Raw genomic sequence first — 23,068 nt, 5'->3', positions numbered from 1 at the left:
TTTCTTGTACTGCTGTTTTTCTTGTGAATTGCAAGTTTGACTCAACTTTTATGTAGACCTACTGAGCAAAATTGCACATAAACAGCAGGTATAAATAGAAAACAGAGATGATCGACTCTTATTTAAATGTGAAGCTTGCACCTCCTTTTCATAATGTATTTCAGTGAAAGAGCTACCAGAGTGTGACTGAGCTTCCACACTTCTGTCACAGCTTGGTTCTGTCTTCCTCATGCTGTTGACAAGCCATGTTTTATAAAACCTGCCTGGGCGTGAATGCATATTCATGGAATTTTAAAGCACTGAGCAAGCTACACAATGTTACACGCAGCACCAGTATAGACAACAGTACTTTTGAGTTTTTGGTTTTTTTTGTCTTAAGAAGTAGGCCTATTGTTTTAGAACATTCTAAGTTGGCCAGGCTGCTTTTGAAATATTTGTTAGTGTATTGCAGTTCTGAACTCTTTCACTGTAAAATATTTTCCTTTATTCTAAATGAACATCAAATCAGTTATAAGTTAAATTTCACCTTGTGTGCAGGATGTTGCTGGAGGAGGTTTAAACTTTATGGGATGGATGATTTGCGCATATTTTTCTAAATATTTTTCCATTATTTATTTATTTATTTTTTAAGTAAAACTGTTTGTGTCTGGTTTCTACTTAATTGTTCAAGCCTTTTCTTTCTTTTTTTTTTTTATCAGCCTACAGTGCTATACTGATGGGTCAGCACTCCAGTGCTTTAGCATTTCGACCTGTAAGTGAGGAGATGGAACCCCAGCTCTGCACAATAGGCAGTGCATTTCAAGTCTTTGATCTTGCACTGTTGTAGGGGTATTTTGTAAGAGATTAATGCCTCTCTCACTGCCAGCTACATGACTGCTGGGCACTATTGAAAGCTTTGCCAGACACTAACTCTGCTAAAAACATTTTGTTTTTTACAAGGAGTTACTGTGAAGTGAATCCAGGATTTCTTATCTAGGGCACCTGATGAAAAAATTGACACTGTCAGCAGCTAGGATTAAGGGTGTATTTATGTCACAGCCCATATTTGTTAGATGTCCTATAGTATTCCAACCTAAATGCTTTTCTAGAGAAAATGTACCAACATATTGGACTAATTCCACTCTTTACTTTTTGCTTCAGATAGAAAACATTGGTAAAACTATGTTTCATTAAAAAATGATCTTACAAGGGAACTGTCTGATTCTACATAGTTTTTAACAGGAAGACTAGATAAGTGCCACCTGTTACCTGACCAGAAAGTCATCTAGTTTTAAAAGTGAACCGCCGTGCCGGTGCACTGTGTTGTGGGTTTCTGATAGACGGCAGCTGTGAAACTTTAGCTGGTCTGCTTGCCTAAGCTGGCTGTCTTGTGCAATGGACACCCACATTTGTTGAGCATTGACGATTGAGATTTCATGCTAATAATCCATCAGGCTTACACAAGCCGGTGTTTAAAAGGTTGGCCTCATACAGTAGCACTTTTACTAAAAATAGAGAACAAAAGATCCATTCGTAAAGTGATGGGACCACGTGCAAGCAGTGCTATCTTAATAAACATACTTAAACGTAAGACAGACTTCATCTTGGGAGGAATTTTTTTAAGCTTGCACAGCTTTTTGGTATGTGTGGGGTGTGCATACCAACTTGATGACGAATGAATGTGGCAAGAAATTATTCCCCCTCCCTCTGAAATTAGATCCTCATTGCTCTCTGCCTAGGTAGACAGGGAATTGTGAATTACCAGCTTTCAAGAATAGCTGGTGGTTTGGAAAGCTTTTGGTTGGGTACACCACAAACTTGAAAGAATTGCAGAGTTACTATTACAACACAACTGGTTGTCTTTATGGCATGAATCACTGTTAAAAGTATGTAAACAAAGTTTTTTGTACTGTTACAATTAATCCAATATTTGTGAAGGAGGCATTTACTGACAATGAAACTAGCACCACTTATTTCAAGTGGGGTTGGGGGTGCCTGGTAAGATATTAAGACAGATTGCAACATTTACCCAATACCGTTAGGAAAAGGAATGCAAGTAAATAGAGGAGCTTTCAAACAGAGGGCTTCTTTATGAGTTCTTAATTAGTAATACAGTATTCCTGTACATTGAGATTGGGAGTAGCTTGTTGTATTGCTACCATTACTTGCCAATTAAAGTAGTATGTTCTGTATAGTGCAGAACATACTGGCTCCTTGTGATGCTGTTACTTTTGGTTTATAGCTGTAAGTCTTCTACCACTGCTGAGGTGAAAGGCTCCTGGAAGGGGAAACCAGTCAAGAAGTCTTCAATTTGGTTTAATATGCCTAGCTGAACCCTTGTTAAATCTTTCAGAAACACCTTTTATTAATCATGTAGTAAAAGCAGATGGCTATCGTCAGTCCGTTGCCCGCCACCTGACTAACAATGTGGAGCATAAAAGGATCTCTTAACTTCAAAGGTATGAGTTTTGTTTCCACTGCCTGGTTTTAGTGTAGTGTTACTTTTATTTGTGTTCCTTGCAAAGGTTGTATTACCTACTGTAGGGTGCAGTAGAGCAGTGTGAGCCTGAAGCATAAACCGTGTTTCATACAGTCTTTGCATCAAGCTCATAGTTTGATTAAAAAAAGTGACACACTCCAGAAACATCTATTTTTAGACATGTTAATGCAGTGAAATCAGGCTTTCTGTTTTCTCTGTAAGAAATATGACCAGGACGAAGAATATAATTACCTACAGTATTAGCCTTAAAGGGTACATAAGGACCTTTTTTATTTTATTATCCTCCTGCTCACATATGTAACTGAGATGAATTTACCAGTGATCAGGAGGATGATGGGAAATGTAGTTCTGCGAGGTACATGCAGGTACATGGGAAGCCATCTTGAGGCAGGGGCAGCAATTTAAAAGTTTAAAAAAGTGGTCAAAATGTAAAAAAAAAAAAATATAAAAAAAATACACGCATCTTACATTGTAGAAACACATGGGAATATATAACAATTAAATAAAAAGGTCCTTATGTACCCTTAAAGCACAGTTATTTCATAGACCTAAAGCACTATGGAAAAAGTGACTGCATTGAGATATTTACAAAGGTTAACACACAGCTATGTTTTAATGAGTGGTAACAATGGTGTAACACAATCTTCAGAAAGGATACCTGGTCCTATTAACATTCCATAGATTAATCTCTGCTGAGGCAGAAAAGTGTTTGTTTACCTATACTAAGGACTGTAGTATAGGTAAAGACTTGATTTTTAGATTTTACAATTCATTGCACCCTAAAGCTAGTCATTCTAGCCTATTTGTATTCAGAATTATAGGAAATCAACTTGTTTCTGTGCACAAAGATGTTGAAGTCGTCATTCTCCAGTTGAAAGTTGATCAAAACAAGTCCATGAAAGTAGGATACCCCCATGCGGGGAATATCAATTTGTGTGAACGCTGAATAACAAACAAGCAAATGGGAGAGCCTGGCAGTGATATAGCTGCAGTGAACCGCTGAGGAAAAGAGAAAGACTGAACCACTTTCCTCATCTGGATGGAAAAGGCCACTGGATTGGACTGTGTGCTAAATTATCATGACTTATTTTCCTTTATTGTAATTCCTTTCAGAGCGACCAGGCATTTTATCAGACTACTTGGGTTTCCTTTTAACAGTATTATAAAGACTGTGGGCAGGCTTTTCAAAACTTGGTACTGTAAGTGAATTTTGAATAAATGTATCTGGATATTCTGTTGAAATGAATGATCTTGTTTTGCCCTGTTAATGGTGATGTCTTGAGTACTCCCAGCATGCACAATTATAGTGGTTTGCCTTTTTCAGACTTTTACAAGAGAAAAACTCAACGTACAGCTGTGGCCAAAAGTTTTGCATCACCCTGCAGAATTAACACATTTTGCTACATAAAGTCGAAAGAAACATGCTCAATAATGTTGCGTTAACATACTAAAATGACATACCACTTTGTTGTTTTCCATTTACTTTACTACATTGAAAAATTTGACGTTTCGTACTCTAACGTGAAACACTACTACTATTATGGATTCCTGCAGACTTTTGCAATATAATTTTGTAGTTTCTTTGATTACACGATGTTAAGTAAAAGATCAAAGTTATGTTAATGTCGTCTTTGGCCATAGCTGTAAGTTACCAGGCTTTGATAAATTTTGTTTACACAGTATCTTGAGTTTTATTGACGGATACAGTGTGTCATTAAGAAACAAAAGTAACCTGTGGTTTACCTCAGTTGCCATGCCATTGATAAACTGGACCTCCACAGTAATACTGTATAGCCTATGGTGTGTTCCGTGTTCCGTCTTGAATAGAAAGTTGACTCTTAAGGTGATGTAACAACTTGCCAGCTCATTTCTTTCATTTGTTCCTTTTCGTTCTGCTGCTGAAATGTCGTCTTATTATTCTTTCTTACCTGTAGGATCTAGTTGCAAAAGCTAAAGAAGAAATGGGTTAACTTCTTGGGAGTAGACTTAAGAACCAGATGTGTTTACGTTTCTCGTTCAAAGTTCAAATGTGTACGGTATTTAAGTACTGTATTAAACACAGATGTGAGGGTTCTCGTTTGTCGTGCTAACAATCTTTTGCACTTTTCAAAGGTAAATGTTTTGTCTTGCTTCTCGGGTTTCCACCTTTCCTGGGCATGACCTGTCATAACCTGTTTCAAAACAATATTCTCTCTGCTTATAGTGTTAGATAGCTTAGCAGCCATATAGAATGTAGACCAATCATATACAGTATAATAATTTTTGTACAGACCAACCTCAGTCTTGATAAAAATGTATATTACATACAAAATGTTGCTTGGCTCTCCTGCATTCAGTGTTTTTTCAAATATCTGTTGTTTTCTTTCTTGCTACAGTGGCAAAACATGACCTCATGACTTGTATGGTTTATTGTCTGATGAAGTGACCACACCTTGTGTGATAAAACTGGTTTTACATATTTGTCTGTTGTATTTATTGTAAGCTTAAAGATTACTCTAGCTGATATTTTGCTTTTTTTATATTAAGAACCATGTACAGTAAGCTTCTGTGTTGTGTCCTAAACTCTTACAAATTCATACACCTTCCACATTCCCTTTTTTTTGCTGTAGTAAAACACTGTAACCCCTTTTACATGCTTAGGTTTGTTTAGATGTTCGCATGGCATGTGAGGAGTGGTTCAAAGCGTGGGCTCTGTTGGTCATCATCTGCGCCACACTTGGTGCTCGTGGGGTTGGGACTGTAAGAGTTGGGCCCTGGACAGGCTGAAGGTTGTTAGCAGGCACCATCTGCCATCTACTACGCTGGGGAACAGAGCACTCAATGTTTTCTTTGTTTATACGTCTAGATTGTTTTGGGCATTTTTGTTTCCCAGCCAGAGAATTTTGGTGTGGGAACATTCTTGCAGAGGCATGCAGGGATCGCATGCTCAAACTGTCTGTTAGGAGAGACTTCATTAAAGTGTATATTGATCAGCTCTCATTTGTTTACATACTAGCAGTCTTGTTCCTCAGCTCAGCCCTCTCTTGTTACAGACTATGTAATCCTGTGCAAGTGGGAATGTAGTAGTGGCATAAGCAGTGTTACTTTTCAGTGACTTGTACTGCAGATAAACTGCATGGGTAGGGAGGCAGGGGGTATTCATTTGTAAAACAGGAGGGTGACCAGTAAAAACTTTACATATATTCTCTAAACGCTGTCTGAAATGTAGAATCGGTACTGAAACATGAATTTCTGTCAGATAATCTACTGAATTATTTATTGTAAAATGTGTCTGAATGATTAAGCTCTGTAGTTTTATTTATTTTTTTATTCTGTTGATACTGTATGACTTCTACCCTAGTGCAGGACAGTACGTATTGTAATTAATCTAATCAGTATTTGTTCACTTTGAGTAGAAACTTTTTTTTTTTTTTTTTTTTGTATACACTGTAGCTACAGTATCTGTTAAAATAACGTGGTGGGGCCTTGGGAGCAACTTGTTATCAGTGCATTCCTGCCACAGCGTTTCTGGTCAGATAACTGCTGGAGCGCTGACTGGCTGCACATTGAGGCTGATTTGTAGTCAAACGGTGTATGGCCTGATTTCAAAAGCCTTGTTATCAGTGACTGGTTTTCAGTCAGTGCAGACTTTAAATAGAATCTGCTATGAAGATTTACTGTTAACAGGATCAGAAGTAGCTGAGCTGCTCTTGAGTGATCATGGGAGTACATTTCATTTTTGTTTGTCAGCTTGTCTTGAAAACTTTCCTAAATAAGGTGTTAGGAACATATACAAAATATTCTATATTGAATCTGTTGCAGATTACATATTAGAGCTGTCTGTTAAGCCTCCAAATAGCAATCAATTAATTGAACACAAAAAATCGAATCGTTTGAGTAAATATCGATGTGTACCGCTCACATACATTTTCGCTCCACTCCTTTCCCCCTGACATGATTATTTTAATATCACTGCAGTTAAGTAAAATCTTGAGAGAAAAAAAACACAAAAAAAAACTCCAGCATTCGCAACAAGCCTAAAGCAAGTTTAACATACTACAGGGGTGTTACTAAAATATTTATTCCAAACAGATTACAGTACTTTGGAATGTAATCTATATAAACTAGACACAGGTTTATGAAAACCACTTTTTTTTTTTTTTATTCAGTGACAGCTGCAGCATCACACATTGCATCTTGTTAATACTGTACCACCTAACCTTCACTGTCTGTGAAACAGACGGAAATCCCTGCCTAAAACATCATCATCATTATCATAATAATAATAATACAAATACATTGATTTACTTACCACAAGATGCATACCTGTTGTAGGTCAAGCTGATGTTACTCCAAAATTGCTTTAAGGACCACTGATCTTTTTTTTAACGTTCTTGAATATTGTTAAATATTCATTATATAGGTTCATTTTGAAATTCCAAAGAAGCGCAAACTATATACAGTCAGTTTTCTTCAATTTGCACAATGTATTTACAGGCTGTTTGCCAGGAATACAAGCCTGTCGTCCTGCTCTAGATTCAAGGCAGCGCGCTTTTTTGTTTGTTTACATCGAATACACAGGGATGTACTTGCAAAGCATTTGCAAAACTAATTCGCTGGTAGGATGGGACCAGCAAATCAGACGCTAGTTAACACGAGCAGGAAAAGAAGAGCCCGCCAACTGCTTTTTTGTCAGAAATACTGTACTGTAAATAGCGAGGCAGGGGGTTCGTGCAGTTTCATTTGTAAACTTAAATAATGGTATTAACTGTGCACATTACAAAAATGTAATGATTGAATTAATGATCCTTTTATTTACATCGATGTATATAATGAGTAATGGAATCGATCAAAATCAATTTTCAATTTAATCATAGCAGCCATATTACATATAGATAAAAAAAAAAAAAAAAAAAAGTGTTGTCTTTAAGCATTTTCTTTTTGTAAAAATAGAAAATGCCCGGGAAATGTTGAAAGGCATGATTGTTACTTTTAAATTTGTTCTGAAAATATGTACTGTAATGCTTTTGGCTGGGGCTACATAAGAAATAAGACTACTATGGATATTAAGAACCCATTCAAAACTATCATCTTGGGATTTAAAAAAAAAAAAAAAAAAATTTAGTCGTCACTAATGTTTCATTACCCCAGTTTTCTCCATAATTTCGAATGCCCAATTATTTTTGTCCCGGTTCACCACTGCGGCTGAGGCTGAAACATGTGTCCTCCGAAACATATTCCTGCCAATGCGTCCATTTTCACACTGCGGATCCACAGCGAAGCCACCAGACCCATAGTGCCGGAGGACAACACAGATGTAGATGGCTCCACTGCAGACCCGCAGGCACCCTATCAGCCACAGGGGTGGCTGGTGCGCAGTGAACCGTGGATTGCCCTGCCGACCTAAGCCCTCCCTACCCGGGCGGCTCTCTGCCAATTGTGCGCCTCCCCCTAGGAACCTCCCGTTGCGGTTGGCAGTGACATTCAAACCTGCGATCTCCAGGCTAAAGGGCGCATCCTGCACTCCACGCAGAGCGCCTTTACTGGATGCGCCACTCGGGGGCCCTCTTTTGCTTTTTAAGGACATACTGCACTGATAAACTGGATGATGATCACATCGTGTTTTATTATTGTGTTTCTCTTGGGCACTGCAGCAGGATATCAGCAATGTCTTGGGTGATTCTTTGCAACTGATTATTCAAAATGAGCATTTTCTGCCAGAAGGTTAATACAACTAAGATTAAAGAGAAAAAAAAAAAAGTTTTTGAAATAAATTATTGTGCAGCAATTATAGGATATGTATCATGAATCCTGAACACACAAAAAAAAATATATATATATATATATATAGATATATCTATATATATATATATATATATATATAGACTGTGCTTTGTCATGAAAGGCACTTTAATAAAACCAAGATTTCTGTTGTACTTTGCTTCTAAATGAGTGGATCTGTAGATCAGGGTAATCCTTTTTGGTTTAGTGAAAGGAACAAAAAAAACAAATAGAAATAAGATTTGCATAATTTTAATAAGCAATATATCCGACTGTTTGTGTATCTCCACAGACCTGTTTTCCTCCATTGTAAACATACAATATTTCATTGTGTTACTGGTGACTGGCTTTAATAGAATGTATACAATTTTTATTTTTACAGATATTATAGATCAAATCTGATACAATAGTAACTACATTCAAAACTGTATTAACGAAGAAAAGCTGTTTATGAATCCTGCAGATACTTTTAATAAATGGTAGCAGACCTTGATGTGATGCAGATATCCGATACAAAGTTTTTTAGCTGGGTGTACCAGACAGAAATGAAATCGTATTAACATTAGCTTTGCTGTTTATACAGTTGCTTAATTATATATTTTAGTAAAAACTAGAGTATAGAGTGCTGTATAAGCTGATTTTTCACCCAGCTAAGGGATGGGTTTTTATGGAGTGGATATTGGTTTGTATCCTATAGCACCCTATGTAATATAAAATACAGTATCGCTTGGATTGACTTCCATATGTACTGTATGTGAGGTAGCAGTCTGGTTCCCATATTCTTTAGACCTATGACTTGATAAATTTTTTGTATTTTGTATTTTTTGTATATTTATATTACATAGTTTTGGATATTTAATGACTCACAAAATGATATACGTCTAGGTCTTTGTCTTTCCCTATAGTTACAGCTGTAGAATGCAGGATCGTGAAGTTAAAGTGGATTCTTTTGCAGTGTTTTATTGCAGTCCTTTATATGATTCACTGGTTCATTTGTTACTAGTACAGGTTAAGTCACTTTTTAAAATCAGATTGTGCTTTTAAGGATGTCTGTCTAAAAGAACCCCCTAGTTACAGATACAAAAGGTTTCTTTCAGCAATAACTGCCAGATGACCTCTGCTGCTAAAAGGAAGTGTGACTTATTGTGATTACATAAACACACTGCAGTATTTAAAGATGAGAAGATAAAGATGCGTATCATTTAGTTGACCTTTCATGTACAGTACATAGGGCTAGTTTTTCATATCAACAGTGTATTCTTCAGAGTTAAATTCTTCTTCCTGCTTCATATTTTTAAATAAGCACATGTTTGTGACTGTGAAAATGAAGTGGGAAATTATATGATGCAGATAATTAAAATTTGTGTATTAAGTTTATGAAAATCACACATACAGTGCGGGTGAGTTTATTGTTTCTGTAAAAAATATGTACAGTAAGACATAGACCTCAATAGGCTCTGATTTTCTACATATAGTAGTGATTATATTTCCAAATCAGATCCTCAACAGCTGGGGCAAATCTGTATTCTGTCACTGTTAATAGTTTATTAACATTGAATGCTTGTTAACTGTTGCAGTATTGCTGCCAGTTTCTCAAGAAGTGTTAAAAGCAAGCAGTGCTGCTTCAAGCAAACGCTGTCCATCTCTGACTACAAACAAAGGTTAGTTTCTTTCTTTCCTGCTGGTGAAGAATGTAGTGTCAGGCACATCCCTTCCTTGAATACTGAGCAGTGTCCAGATCATGGTGGCTTCATTGATATGTCTTTGTATGTCAAATATCTGACTATCTAGACTAAACAGAAAACATGGAATTCCTCCAGCAGATTTCACCACTTGGTTGAGGGTGTAAAGGTTATTATACTGCATGCATCTTTAGATATCTTTCAGATTCAATTTCAAAGGTGAACTTTTTTTTCTTGTACAGTAAACGTATTTCATTAGGAAAACAATTAAACATGCTTGGCAGACTTTTTTTCACACACAAGAGAAGGAGAAGATGTAAAATATTTACAAACATAACATGCTTTATCATCCACTCCTTGTGTTTAAACAAACAGCTGCCTGTGTGAGTATCCCCAAAGCAAACAAGCAAGTATTCACAGCTTAGATTACCTTACTTTACTTGAGTAAACTGATTGCATGTTGCATTGTAACTTCCTGTGGAATTCCACCCCAAGCCTTCCTGCCTCTCAGTATCAGTCACCGATCTGTTTCCCTCGATATGGTGAAACAGGCAGACACTGTTCTTCAGTGTCGGTTCTACAAAAAACTGTCCCAGTAGCAGCATTTTCAAAAGGCAGCTTCTCAAAATTAAATGAAGCCTGGGATAACTACACTGCTGTGGTGATGTTTTATTAAGTACTGGCACCTTTGCGCTCATAACACAGTAAAAGGTGTGAAGGATATAATTTTCTTTTGGTTTATTATCTCGCGTGTGGACTGGGATAACCCCTGAGTACTTTATTGTAGGTTTACTTTACAGCTGGACTCGTGAGTCTCAGACACTCCTGCCTTCCATAACCCCATGCCCCCCAACCAGCAAACTTTTATAGACATTTAATGCTCTCATTGGATCATGCTCCTTTTTCTCTTTTCCATTGTGTTTCACAGTAACACCTAGACAAGCTTATACATTTCAGAGACTAAAACAAAGGTCCTTTCATGAAGACCAGGAGTTGAAACTGCCAGCCTACTGAAGTCGCTTTCAGTATTTCTTTGGCAAGCAGCTTTTAGAACCCACTCAGAACTACATTTATAAATGTTTTGTTCAGAGAATGAGGTAATGTTTTGCAAAATACTGAGCATGTGATACATTGATTTGTGATCTAGCCGTTTTTTCCCAGGTTGATTTATGTAGTTAACTGGGGGATAAAAAGCTGCTGTCCTGTATTGTTCTTGCAGTATTTGTTTTTCAAGTTGACATACATTTTGTGATGCTTCATGTACTACAGAACCCACAACATGGTATTGTTTATGTTGCATTAAAGAGTTGCATTTGCACATGACCATTGTGCTGGTTGAGAAGGGTTCTGTAGTCACCCTGCTGTAACCTCTGTGAGAGCTGCAGTCTATGTACTGTAGTCACATGCTGGTAAAATCCCTTCATACACAGTTGGTTGTGCTGAGTCTTTTGTGCAGTGCAGTAATAGTCAAGGGATAAAGCGGTTAACAAACATGTATTATTAGTTCTGTTTAATCCTCCTAGGTTGGGGTTTGTGTGTGCTTTTTAAGGATTTGCTCCATACTGTACATAAGTTCTTTACAGTAATGTACAGAGTGATGATTGTGATGCAGACCCCTTTATAGGAAGGTGTTGCTCGGGATGTTTAGACCCTGTTCACACTATTGTACTGGCCCAGGGCCATTTCAGGGGCTGCTGTACATTTAGATCTGCAACGCTGTTCAAATTTGTGGTTTAAGGCACCTTTGCGTGTTCACAGAAGTGACTGAAAATCAGGCCTAAAAAGAGGCGAATTGCTTGTTTTTGGAAATGTGAGGCTGCTGCTAATGTGTAGCCAAGGTCACGGCTTACAGAAGCAGCGTGCCTGAAAAGTGCTCTGTTTAGAAATGGGAGGCGTGTTTTCATAGCCTGCTTTGACTGGGTAGACATAATCACATTTGTCACCAATTTACCTTTTTTTTTCAAAACATTCACTCTAAGCGTGATGCATGGAGCTAGAGTATCTGACCTTGGTTTGGTCTCCAGGGAAACCATTAATCAGGTGTAGTTCGTGTGTAGTGTAGGCAACATGCTATGATTGTTGCCTGAGTACAGTAAGGCAATCGCTACTGGTACTGTACATGATTATAGCTGTAACAAGGGCATACAGTACATGTACACTAGCGTACAGCAGACTTTAGTATATGTGATGGTACCATTGTATCAGACCATATTTACATAAGGCCCAATTAGCTTAAATGAACCTGGAGAAAATGAAAGCCTCTTGCAATATGTAAGTAGGATGTCAGTTTGCTGTAATGCAGCCATTACTATGCACTGCTTTTTCCAAACAGGAATTTAGTTTTTTTTTTTTTTTTTAGCTTCCTCCCTCTCTCCCTTTACAGCTGCATCCAAGTGTTAAAATAAGAGATGCACTGAAAGGAAGATGTTAAAATATCCATTTACAGTATGCTTTTAACCTTGTAGTTTCCCAGCAGGTAACCAGAAATGTAACCACAAAATATTTTTTTAGTTTGATATTTTTAGTTATGACAATTGATTAAAAAAAAAAAAAGTGTGACATCCCTGCTGGCTGCCCTCACTGTAAGCACTGCCACATCCTGTTTAAACTTTTTACATTTTCTATGCTGACGTCATGCTGATAGGAGCTATGAGTAACCTAGATAAAAGCACTGCAGCACTCTATACAGCACAAACAGTACAATCGGTTTGACAGAACTGCAGTGGATGAATGCTAGAGATTGCAACCATGCATAAAATTGCTGTACAGTAGTTGCTGGTTTTTTGGTAGTTCTGAACCAGTGTGCCATGGATTTTTACACTAGCTATCACTGAGCCTAGGCTGGTAGTGACCATATCTGTGTGTCTGTCCACAAGTCACACTTGTGTTTTTATCAAATGCTTGAGAATCTAATCAAGAGGTACTGTATGTGGAGGCATTAAGTAAGTCTGTATGCCAAACTTGCATTGTTCTGTGTGCATTGTGGTGGAAGCACTGTATGCCATGGTGGTCTGCTTTTCCGTGTTAGTCAGGGCTACATTTAGAACTGACAGTCGTTGCAGGGGATGTATGTCACTGACATGCGTGTTAGAAATGGTATTGCCTGTTAACGACAAAGCAGATTTTCAAATGAAATCTTGGATATCATGTGACAATAACCATAATACAGTAGTGTGTGAGCTTTATATTGTAACCCTTTGATAACAAGCCAACACATGTGGGTATTAATATCCAGAAATACATTAAGGCCCCACCCCAGTGCCACAGTGAACCTTCACTTCTGCCCAGCTGTACTTTTTCCATATTCACGAGGGAAGTACTCTAATTGCTTACAAGGACGTCTTCTGTTTTTATCAGTAGGTATACAATAATATTCACTCTATAGCACGCCACTCCAAGGGCAATCTTTGATCATTAGATAAAATAGAAGGAATTAAATTCTTTAAATAAATAAATAAATAAATAAAAAGTTCTAACAGGTAGGGCATGTGGCTGTACTGTAGTTATGCTTTCAGATTAGACCAAAGCTAAACTCTTACTGCAGCTTTAGTTCAAATGTAATTTATGGTCTTGGAACTTTGGCTTAACATAAATTGGTATAGTTTAACATAAATTGAATGTTATGTCTCTCCTAGGTAAACCATTTCAGACGAGTAATTATGTTGTTTCTGCAGACGCTTTTGCAGGATTCCAGTAGTTTGTGGGGGGCAAAGATACACAGTACTGCTGCGATTAAACAGTAGACCAAAATATGATGACCCAATTTAGCAAAATTGTTTGTGACAATTGGTATGGTTTATTCCTACTGTAACACAGTACTGTAGGGCTACCTCGGATGTATGTAAAATATCGTTTTTTCTTTCTTTACATTAGTGTTGTCTGATTTAACTTTGCTGATATTAGTGCTACATTAATTGCTCCCTCCCCCTTTTCTTCACTTACTTTACCTCTTACAATTAATGATGAGGTAGGATTAACATGGTCAGGCCTGCAATTGTAACATTATTTTAATTAGCTTTAGTCTGGAGGGCTGTCAGCTGAGTTTATAATTGACAGCAGCATTGATCTGCTTTGGCCCACTACAGTATATTGCAGCTTTCTCTGTCCATGTGCTTTTACAGTAGTTTGACATGCAGCTCTGCAGTTTCAGAGAAGCTGGAATTGACTGTATACTACTGTAACTGTAGTCCTGCTGTTGAAGTATGAGACAAGCCATTTTGTTAATACTTAAAATTAACATAATGTAATGTACCTTTTAATGTGCACCAACCTTCAGTGAAAGTTGCCATGCCTGGGATCTGCATGATGCTTCTGAGAGCACTGTGTTTAATGTGCAATGACAGTGTTCGTCTTGGAGAGGCGATGTTCACCTAGCATGAACTGCACTTCAAGTCAAGCATGAGAACTATTTATAGCTCTGTGCCGTGCTAACCAGAAGAGAGTCCAGAGGGATTTTATCAGCACTGCATTAGCATCAGAATAAATAACATATTCTATGCTCTTATTACGTGTGCATAAAAAAAGTTTTAATAAAGTAGAGTTGTAACTAGTCACCAAACTTGGGACTCAAGCTCGAGTCGAGTCGGGTCAATTGGGGTTATTAGTTCTGGCCAGTGCTTAATTTATAAAGAAAGAGGTGCCAGGGTGCAAACAATGACAATAATGTATTGTACTGGTGTTAGATGTTTACATTCACGTATTCTATATCATATACAAAGTAGTAGTACGTGCAGAAAAATGAATTTAAGGCAACAGCAGGACAAATAATAAGTAAGCCTGTATACATGTTTTGTTATGATTTTGCACTTAAATGGTTTAAAAAAAATAAATAAAATTTAAAAGGCATTCGGAGGACTCCAGAAGGACGACACTACAGGAGATTAGCAGTCTATACTAACAAAAACAAATAGTTAAATACTAAATTAGAATGCACAGTAATGTGGTCATACTTTCCCCACTTATGTTCACCATTAAAAGTCCCCGGTTTCTGCTTTATTTTCGTCTTTCCATTTTAGTGAATTTGATTCCTTGATCTATTTATAAGCACATCTTGCCACTGTATAAAGACCCCTTTCTCTGTGCTCAATTAGTAATGAATGATACCACAAAACAAAAAACATTTCAAATATTTTTTCACTTCTCAACACTGACACTCCCCTTTATAGTTTTGTTTCGGATATATTAACCAACAAGGTTTTAACACATAGGAGACAAATATAAAATTAAGAAACTGAGGCAAAATATAAATTCACAGGTAACATTAGAATCTGTACTACATATCTCTCCTCTTAGTGTAAGCTGAGCTGTGGAGTGTCTTTTTCCATTAAATGTCAACTAGACATTTTTTAAGTAACAGATACTGTTTCACAAAACATAATAAAAAGGTGTTTGTTTGGAGTCCTGATGGCATAACAAAGCATAATACTGTGCTGAAAAAAAAAGTACAGAAACAAATGAATCTTTTAAACTTGCTGTCCGGTCACGTCTTATACTTGATACACGAGTCACGAAAAATTGCGACTTGATGTCGAGTCAAGTCGAGTCACTGACTCGTCATTACAACTCTGCAATAAAGTGCTGCACTTGCTGCAGTTTTGATAAACGAAGCTCCTTAAGAGTAAGTGGTTACAGCACAATACCTTGGGCTTGTTTGTTTCATTATTGGCCTGCTGAGTCATGATGAAAGATATTAATTATTTTACCTAGAAAAAGACAACAGTTTTATGATGTATTTTTCTACTTGGATGTGTTTTTTTAAATACCATTGTGAAAGGACCCTTGTTTATCCAGAAGACAGTAAGTAAACTGTAGCAGTTGATTTAACAGTCACATAACGAACGTCTTGCTGTGATATTGGGTGCGGCAAAACCGACAGTCATTTCCTTGATTGCTTTTTGATTGTCGTCAGAGAAAGTCTCAGCCAAGAGCTCTCTGTATGCTTGAGTGGCTTCTGCAAACAGAAACTAAATATTCTTAAACTGCTCTGAAACTTGCGATCCAGTCTGAGCTGACTATGTTCTTCATTGGATGACGGTTGATGAGAGAACTACACAATAACACAAACAGTTGTAACTAAACCATTCTGCATCAGTACTTTGGAAAGTACTAGTTCTGTAATACAGAATAGATCTACAGCTATGGCCAAAAGTTTAATAAAAAAATAAACTAAGTGAACTTAATTTAGATCTTTTATTTAACATCTTGAAATCATAGAAGCAACAAAAAGATATTGCGAAAGTCTACCGGAAGCCATAATATTAGTACAGTATTTCATGTTAGATTTCAAAATGTCACATTTTTCAGTTTAGGTATATGGGAAGACTACAAAGCGGTATGTAATTCAATATGTTAACATAGCATTTTTTGCAAGATTATTCAACTTTATGAAGCAAAATTAGTCAATTCTATAGGGTGATGCAAAACTTTTGGCTAGAGCTGTACACTGTAGTGGAAGAGAAACCACACTGTCCACGTGCTACAGTATGTGCTTGAAACTACAGATGTTCTTTTAAATGCAAACCACCTGTATTTTTTTCCTTTGTTGCAGAGTGGAGCTATGGAGGAAACTGTAATATGGGAACAGCATACAGTGGCCCTTCACAGGGTGAGTACCTTCAGTTATTGCTTCTGCTGCACAGCTCCAGGATGTTGGCAGCCTTGCACACAATAGCAAGAAAACCAGATGTCAGGAAGCCAAGAAGATGAACATGGGTTTTGTTTTATTCCTTTGTTAAAAGCTCTTGACCAGTAAAAAGATAATTTAATTCATATACAAAGAGTCATTTTCTGTTTTGTGTAAAATTATTTCTGCAGAGTCGTCAACCAAAAAATATTTGGTATTATTCTTGAAGCGGCATATGCAAATTGAATTATGAAAGTAGTACATAGTTAGTTGTTAGTTAGTTAGTTGAAGATTTGAAGATTTTCATCACTCCAACCATTTTATTAAAAAACTTACATGTTAGGCTTAGTCTTCTGTCATGGCGGTTTGAAAGGGAATTGCCATTATGAAATATCAGTGTGGGCTGGGGTGCGTTCTGCTCAGGTAAAAGACACTGAAGGCCAGGGTGAAATATGGCTATATATATATATATATATAATCATATAATCAATAGAACAAACTGTTATTAAAAACGTATTGAGCTCTTCGGCCTCCTGGAAACCGGCTAGACCAGATTATACAGTTTGTAGGATAATCTAATTATCATTGTTTACAGAAGGGTCAGATTTATCTTTGGTGAAGATTGCATTTTAAGTGTGATTTTTTTTTTTTTTTTTTTTTTTTTTATGTGAGCAAATATTTTGCACGCAACAAACAGTTGTATTCATTGTTGGTGAGATCAAATCTTCCAGTTTTGAGGATCGGCCCACTTGCTGCTGACAGTTCTCTCCCTGTGGTTAGGCCTACTTTACATGTTTACCAGCAATACAGCTGGTAAACATCAACCCTCCAATTATCTAACTGGGGATCTGTCACACTTGGCTTCTTTCCAGAGTTTTACAAGTGGGTGTGTTGTTTTTGATCAGTCGAAATAATGGTCTCCAGTCTTTAAATTGTATATGAAAGACACAAGTCTTTAAGTCTTATAGTACTGTACTTGTAGTTCTGTCAGCTTTTTCTATGAGATACGGTACAACTTTCAAAAGTATCCTTTTATCCTATTTATCTTTGAAAATGTATGTCTGTATTTTTGGCTTGAAAGGTAAATATAATGTAAACCTTTGATCAGGAATACTGCATCTATGAAACCTTCCAAAACTATTTGCTAAAAGGGTTTGTTTCTGGGCGAGTAAGGCTTTGAGGGGTTAATGTTTAAACATTATAGATTCAGTGATGGCTGTGCAAACTTTCAGCTAGTTTTATATATAAAAAAAAAAAAAAAAAAAAAAAAAAAACACTTGAGTGGTCATTAAAAAAAAAATCTGTAATATCTATCATTCTCCATTTGTTTAGATAGTTTTTTTTTTTTTATTGAGAACTTGCGAAAGGGGCAGAAATTCAGCTTTTTGAGTAGTTGAAGTCGGCACTGGCAAGTAATCTAAAATGAAACAAAAACAGAGTGGTAGAAAACACATAAAAGGACAGTTGTAAGTCAGTTAAACTAACATGTTTTGATTTTTCTTTCTCTCCACCCTTTTCTAGGCTGCTGGGTTTGGATTTGGCATTGCAATATCAGGAGGCAAAGATAACCCCCATTTTCAGAGCGGTGAAACCTCCATAGTAATATCAGATGTGTTGAAAGGAGGCCCAGCTGAGGGTCTGTTACAGTGAGTACATGTGCTGTACAGTAGATGACTGGAAAATCAAGCATTATTACAGAGCGGGATTAGTAGTTGGACTGATTACGGTACTTTTCAAAAATATGAAACTTTCAAGTTCACCAATTAATTGAGGCAGAACGTGTTTGTTTTCTAAACATTTTAACATGTTTTTTGTTATTTTCATAACTGATTTGTATACTTGCTTCCTTTTATGCTTATTTCATTTTGTTTGTATTTATTTTAAAGGGAAAATGATCGTGTTGTTATGGTCAATGCTGTTTCTATGGATAACGTAGAACATGCGTATGCTGTTCAGCAGTTGCGGAAAAGTGGAAAGAATGCACAGATTGTGAGTATTTTTGTTCCCATAATGAGCTGCTGCTACCTGATTTTAAATATTTGGAGTGAAGAATAATAAAATGATGTTTCTGTTCACTGGGAGGAAACTACAATTTATTTTATAGGCTGCTTTTGCAGTTAGCTACAGTACTTTCCATATGTAGAGTGGCTGTTGTATCATTATGATTTCCATTAGAAGCATAGATGCACAGAAGAACAGATATTTTGATAAGTCTTTTTTTTTTCCGTGTTCTATTGTCCCTAAAAACGTGGTTGTTGAAACAATGGTTTGCTATTCATGTTTTTAAATTCAGATGGTAAAATATTAAAACCTAACATGTAACACGTAATACCCTACATTACTAAACACAAATTTAAAGACGAGTGTGAGTGTTTGTCGCCAAATGGATAACCTAGTACTGGTGATTCATATTATTGTGAATAGATAAATATAGCCAACTACTTATAATGTGCAATATTACCGTATGTGTGTTATTCTGTCATGACTGTTTTAAAGAGAAGTTTCTAGTGGGGATTGAACTGTTTCTTTAAATACTGCTTTTTGTTTTAAATAATGACTGTTTTATACTTCAAATAGCTTCTTTCATGTAGCCATGCTCTCACATTCTATTAGTGTGCATTCACTGTATCTGGATCTTCATCTGTAGTTGTATGAGTTTTTTCTGAAATTTCAATGCAAGTGCATTTCTCATGCTTTTTGGCTTGCACCTTTTGAAGCACTATTTTTTATTAAGCCCTCCAATTTAGAGTGACAAATTCATCTTTAGCATAATATTTCTCAAATGAGAGGGGAGCTATGTAGTAGGACGAGTCAAAGTAGGAGATTACTCCTCTTAGAATTTACCATAGTAATATGGAGTGAGCAAAGTATGGCTGCTTCAGTGTACATGTAGAGGTCATTGCCTACCATTTGTTTTATTTGATTGGCAAACTCTAAACATGTGTAACGCCTTAATGTTGAGTAGATTTTGCTTTATTTACCATACTGCATGACTTTAACCAAAGACTTTTTGTAGACAATCAGACGGAAAAAGAAGGTTCAAATTCCGGTGGCCAGGACGGAGCGGGAGACAGTGTCGGAGCATGAAGAGGACAGCTATGAGGATGAGGCGTATGATGAGACAAGTGCGAGAAGCGGCCCAAGTGCCTACAGCAACAGCAGGAGGAGTGAGCGCAGCATGGCAGGGAGGAGGGACCGCAGCATGAGCAGAGAGCGCAGCTTATCGCCACGATCAGACAGGAGAGCTTCAAATCTACCACCGAAACCTGCAAAAGTCACTTTGGTGAAATCCAGAAAAAGTGAAGGTATATACCATGTCCACATTGCACGCTTTTTTTTTTAAACTGAAGGTGATTTATGAAATCTGATTTGTACATAAGATGCACATCTCCAGTTTTTAATCCTTTAAGGTCTTTGCCAAAAAAACTATGCCAAGTTTAATGATAGCTGCAGGGCTGCTGCCAGAGGTCAGTGCACCTAGGCTAACAGGTCATGTGTTTTTGTAAAACTCAGTCATGCAGTGGTCATTGTTTTTTTTTTCTTTTTAGTCTTAGTTAAGTAAACTGGAATAACGCCTTTTTTCAGTGCTTTTCTACTTGGCATTTTAGTTTATATATTGCAACTTGCTGCATACATGTTTAATTATACTATGCCATTTTAAACAGTTTTTTTAAAGCCGAGTTGCCGTGAAACCACATTAGCAAAAGTTTGACTTGTTAAGATGATGTCTTGCATAGTTCACATTTTAATGTGCCAATTAACAGGTAAAATAACATGTCAAATATATATATATATATATATATATATATATTATATATATATATATATATATATATATATATATATATATTGTAAACGATCCTCGCACTCACGGAGTTCGTTGCCCCTTTAAGATAGACCCAGGACACAAAAATTGATTTTTTTTACGGCGCTGACGCGCACTTTTTAATAAACACAGAAATGAAAACAAAACAAACACCTAGCTCCCTCTTGGAGCTCTGACTAAACATAGACTGGTTCCTCACTAAACCACAGGACGGCTAAGCCGTTTACCTGACAAACACCAAAACGGGCTTCTCTCAGCACTCTCTTCAATACGACTGGACACACACGCAGTCGGGCTCTTCACTCAGCACTTCACCTTCAATACGACTGGACACACACGCAGTCGGGCTCTTCACTCAGCAGCCCCGATCAGTCTGGCTGCCTCTCAAATACCCTGCACCTGTCTCTAATTTATAATTACGACCAGGTGCCGAGGATTAACTAAATCATTAAAACAATTACACAATTAAACCCAATAACACCCAAATGTGCATTCTCACAAGGTTTTTAGCAGGGAAGGATTTTAACCCCCTCCCTGGTACCTTACTATATATATATATATATATATATATATATATATATATATATATATATATATATATATATTAAAAAATGAATACTTTTTCTTAACCACAGAATTCATGATTCCAGGGCAGTAGTTTCTTGGATCAAGTGTTGCAGCATCACATCTGAATCACAGTAGTGTGGGGGGGTGGGGGTATGAACTTTTTTGCTTTATCCATTTAATCTGTTGGTGCACAGATGTATCTGTACTCCATCATTATTATTATTATTATTGTTATTTTTTATTTTTTTTTATTTTTTTACATATTGGAATGCCGTGAATCAAGAATAACTCTTCTTCAGTTACAGCTTTGTGTCTTCGCCAGCGGCACTACAGTCTAATACCCACATGGTTTTTATTTTTTATTGAAAACAGAGTATGGGTTACGCTTGGCAAGTCACATTTTTGTGAAAGACATCTCCCCAGAGAGCCTGGCAGCAAAAGATGGCAATATCCAAGAAGGAGATGTTGTATTGAAAGTAAGAAGAATGTATTAATAGGGCTCTGGATGAAAAGTTATTTACATGCAAAAGTCTATTTATAGCTGAAGCCTATTAAAAATGACAGCCATTTTTACACTACATAATTATAGGATTTTTAGAGAACAAAATTGTCTTGTACTGGTAATTAAAGGAGAAAGCTATTAATGTATTAAGAGATGGGCTCCCTAAAGTCTTATTATGGTTTTTACTAGGCTTCTGTAGTATTATAGAATTTGGGGGCTATAATTAACCTGCCGTATCAGAGAGCTGTTGGTTTTACTGTGTTTTCTGGACTGGGTTGACCCATTGATTTTATTTATTTATTTGTATTTATTTTTTTTTTATATAAAAGTAAAAATGAAAATAATTGACAATATTTAGAATAGATTATTACCAAGTGTGGTTATTCACACCAAGTCACTCTTTTGTCAACTTTAGTAAGATGCCCTGCTAAAAAAAAACAAAAGCAGTTTAAATATTTATTTACTAGAATAACTTTTAGAGAGAATATGATCTGTTATTTGGAACACAGTTACTCAAACAATGTATCTTAATAGTGTTCTTGTTTCATTTTTCTTGGTAGCTAAAGATATTCTTACTTTTTATTTTTTCTTTCAGATAAATGGCACAGTGACGGAAAACCTCTCCTTGACAGATGCCAAGAAACTAATAGAACGGTCAAAGGGTAAGCTAAAGATGGTAGTTCAAAGAGATGAGCGAGCGACTCTACTCAATATCCCGGACCTGGATGACAGCATTCCTTCTGCTAATGCTTCAGATAGAGATGGTGAGTGGAGACGCTGTGGAATGGACTCTCAGTAGGGAACACAGACTACAGTTACAAGGATTTACAAATTGGCTGCTATCTATTTGTATTGTTTTCCATTATGGATTTCTAGGAAGGAAACATGAAGTTATGCAGCATGCATTTTAACCACATAAGTAAGGGTTTTCAGCTTGTCAAAGCAATTATTTTGATAGGGGATATAAATGTGTGCAGTGAATAACTTTTTTTTTGTTAAACAGAGATAGTAACTATTCCTGCTTTTTGTAACAATGACATGAACCAATCTCATTTCTATAATAGTCATCCAACATCTTGGACATATTTTATTTGTTTGCAATTAGCAGCAGTAAACCTAATTTGCTGTAGACCGTCTAGAGCACTTCTATTGTTAATAGCAATACTAGTTAAGCTTGCACGTTGCTAAAATCATCCATCATCACAAATAGGGTTCTTAAGGTCATGTGCGCATTGGAAACAGCAGCAGCAGTTCCATATTAAACTCCATTTTTATTTTAACAGACATTTCAGAAATTCATTCACTGGCATCAGACCATTCCAACCGATCCCATGACCGATCGCGCCGCAGTCGCTCCCGATCTCCTGACAGGAGGTCAGAACCCTCAGACCATTCCAGACATTCTCCACAGCAAATCAGCAATGGCAGGTAAGAGTCCCTCAACAACTTGCGTTCAGTAGCATCAAAACACGGGCTCTGATTTAAAAGATTCAACCGTTCATGCCTCCAGCAGGATTGTATAAAAGGTTAAAGTTGAAATACTTTCCTTTTAGTAAAGGACATGTTCATGTGCGTATGTAGCAACTTGTTAATTCTCAGTCAAGAATTTGTAAACGCATTACCCCAAATA

The 23,068-nt window shown here is 36.7% G+C and overlaps 1 protein-coding gene across 7 annotated transcripts in view; it reads left to right on the top strand.

The window, feature by feature from the left end:
* The window catches only part of LOC121299175 (tight junction protein ZO-1-like), a 48,178-nt gene that overhangs the window by 3,281 nt on the left and 21,829 nt on the right, over positions 1–23,068 (top strand). For all 7 annotated transcript variants that reach the window (XM_041226777.1, XM_041226779.1, XM_041226778.1 and 4 more), the window contains exons 2-8: positions 16,469–16,525; positions 18,065–18,189; positions 18,430–18,532; positions 19,560–19,848; positions 21,309–21,412; positions 22,034–22,202; positions 22,722–22,866. In XM_041226777.1, coding sequence (XP_041082711.1) covers positions 16,478–16,525; positions 18,065–18,189; positions 18,430–18,532; positions 19,560–19,848; positions 21,309–21,412; positions 22,034–22,202; positions 22,722–22,866 — 983 coding nt within the window. In that variant the 5' untranslated portion in view covers positions 16,469–16,477. The remainder of the gene's footprint in view (positions 1–16,468; positions 16,526–18,064; positions 18,190–18,429; positions 18,533–19,559; positions 19,849–21,308; positions 21,413–22,033; positions 22,203–22,721; positions 22,867–23,068) is intronic.

Source organism: Polyodon spathula, chromosome 24 (genome assembly GCF_017654505.1).
Source record: "Polyodon spathula isolate WHYD16114869_AA chromosome 24, ASM1765450v1, whole genome shotgun sequence".
NCBI classification, from domain to species: Eukaryota; Metazoa; Chordata; class Actinopteri; order Acipenseriformes; family Polyodontidae; genus Polyodon; species Polyodon spathula.
Note: the sequence above shows the minus strand (reverse complement) of the source record. Positions and strands in the feature narration are given on the sequence as shown.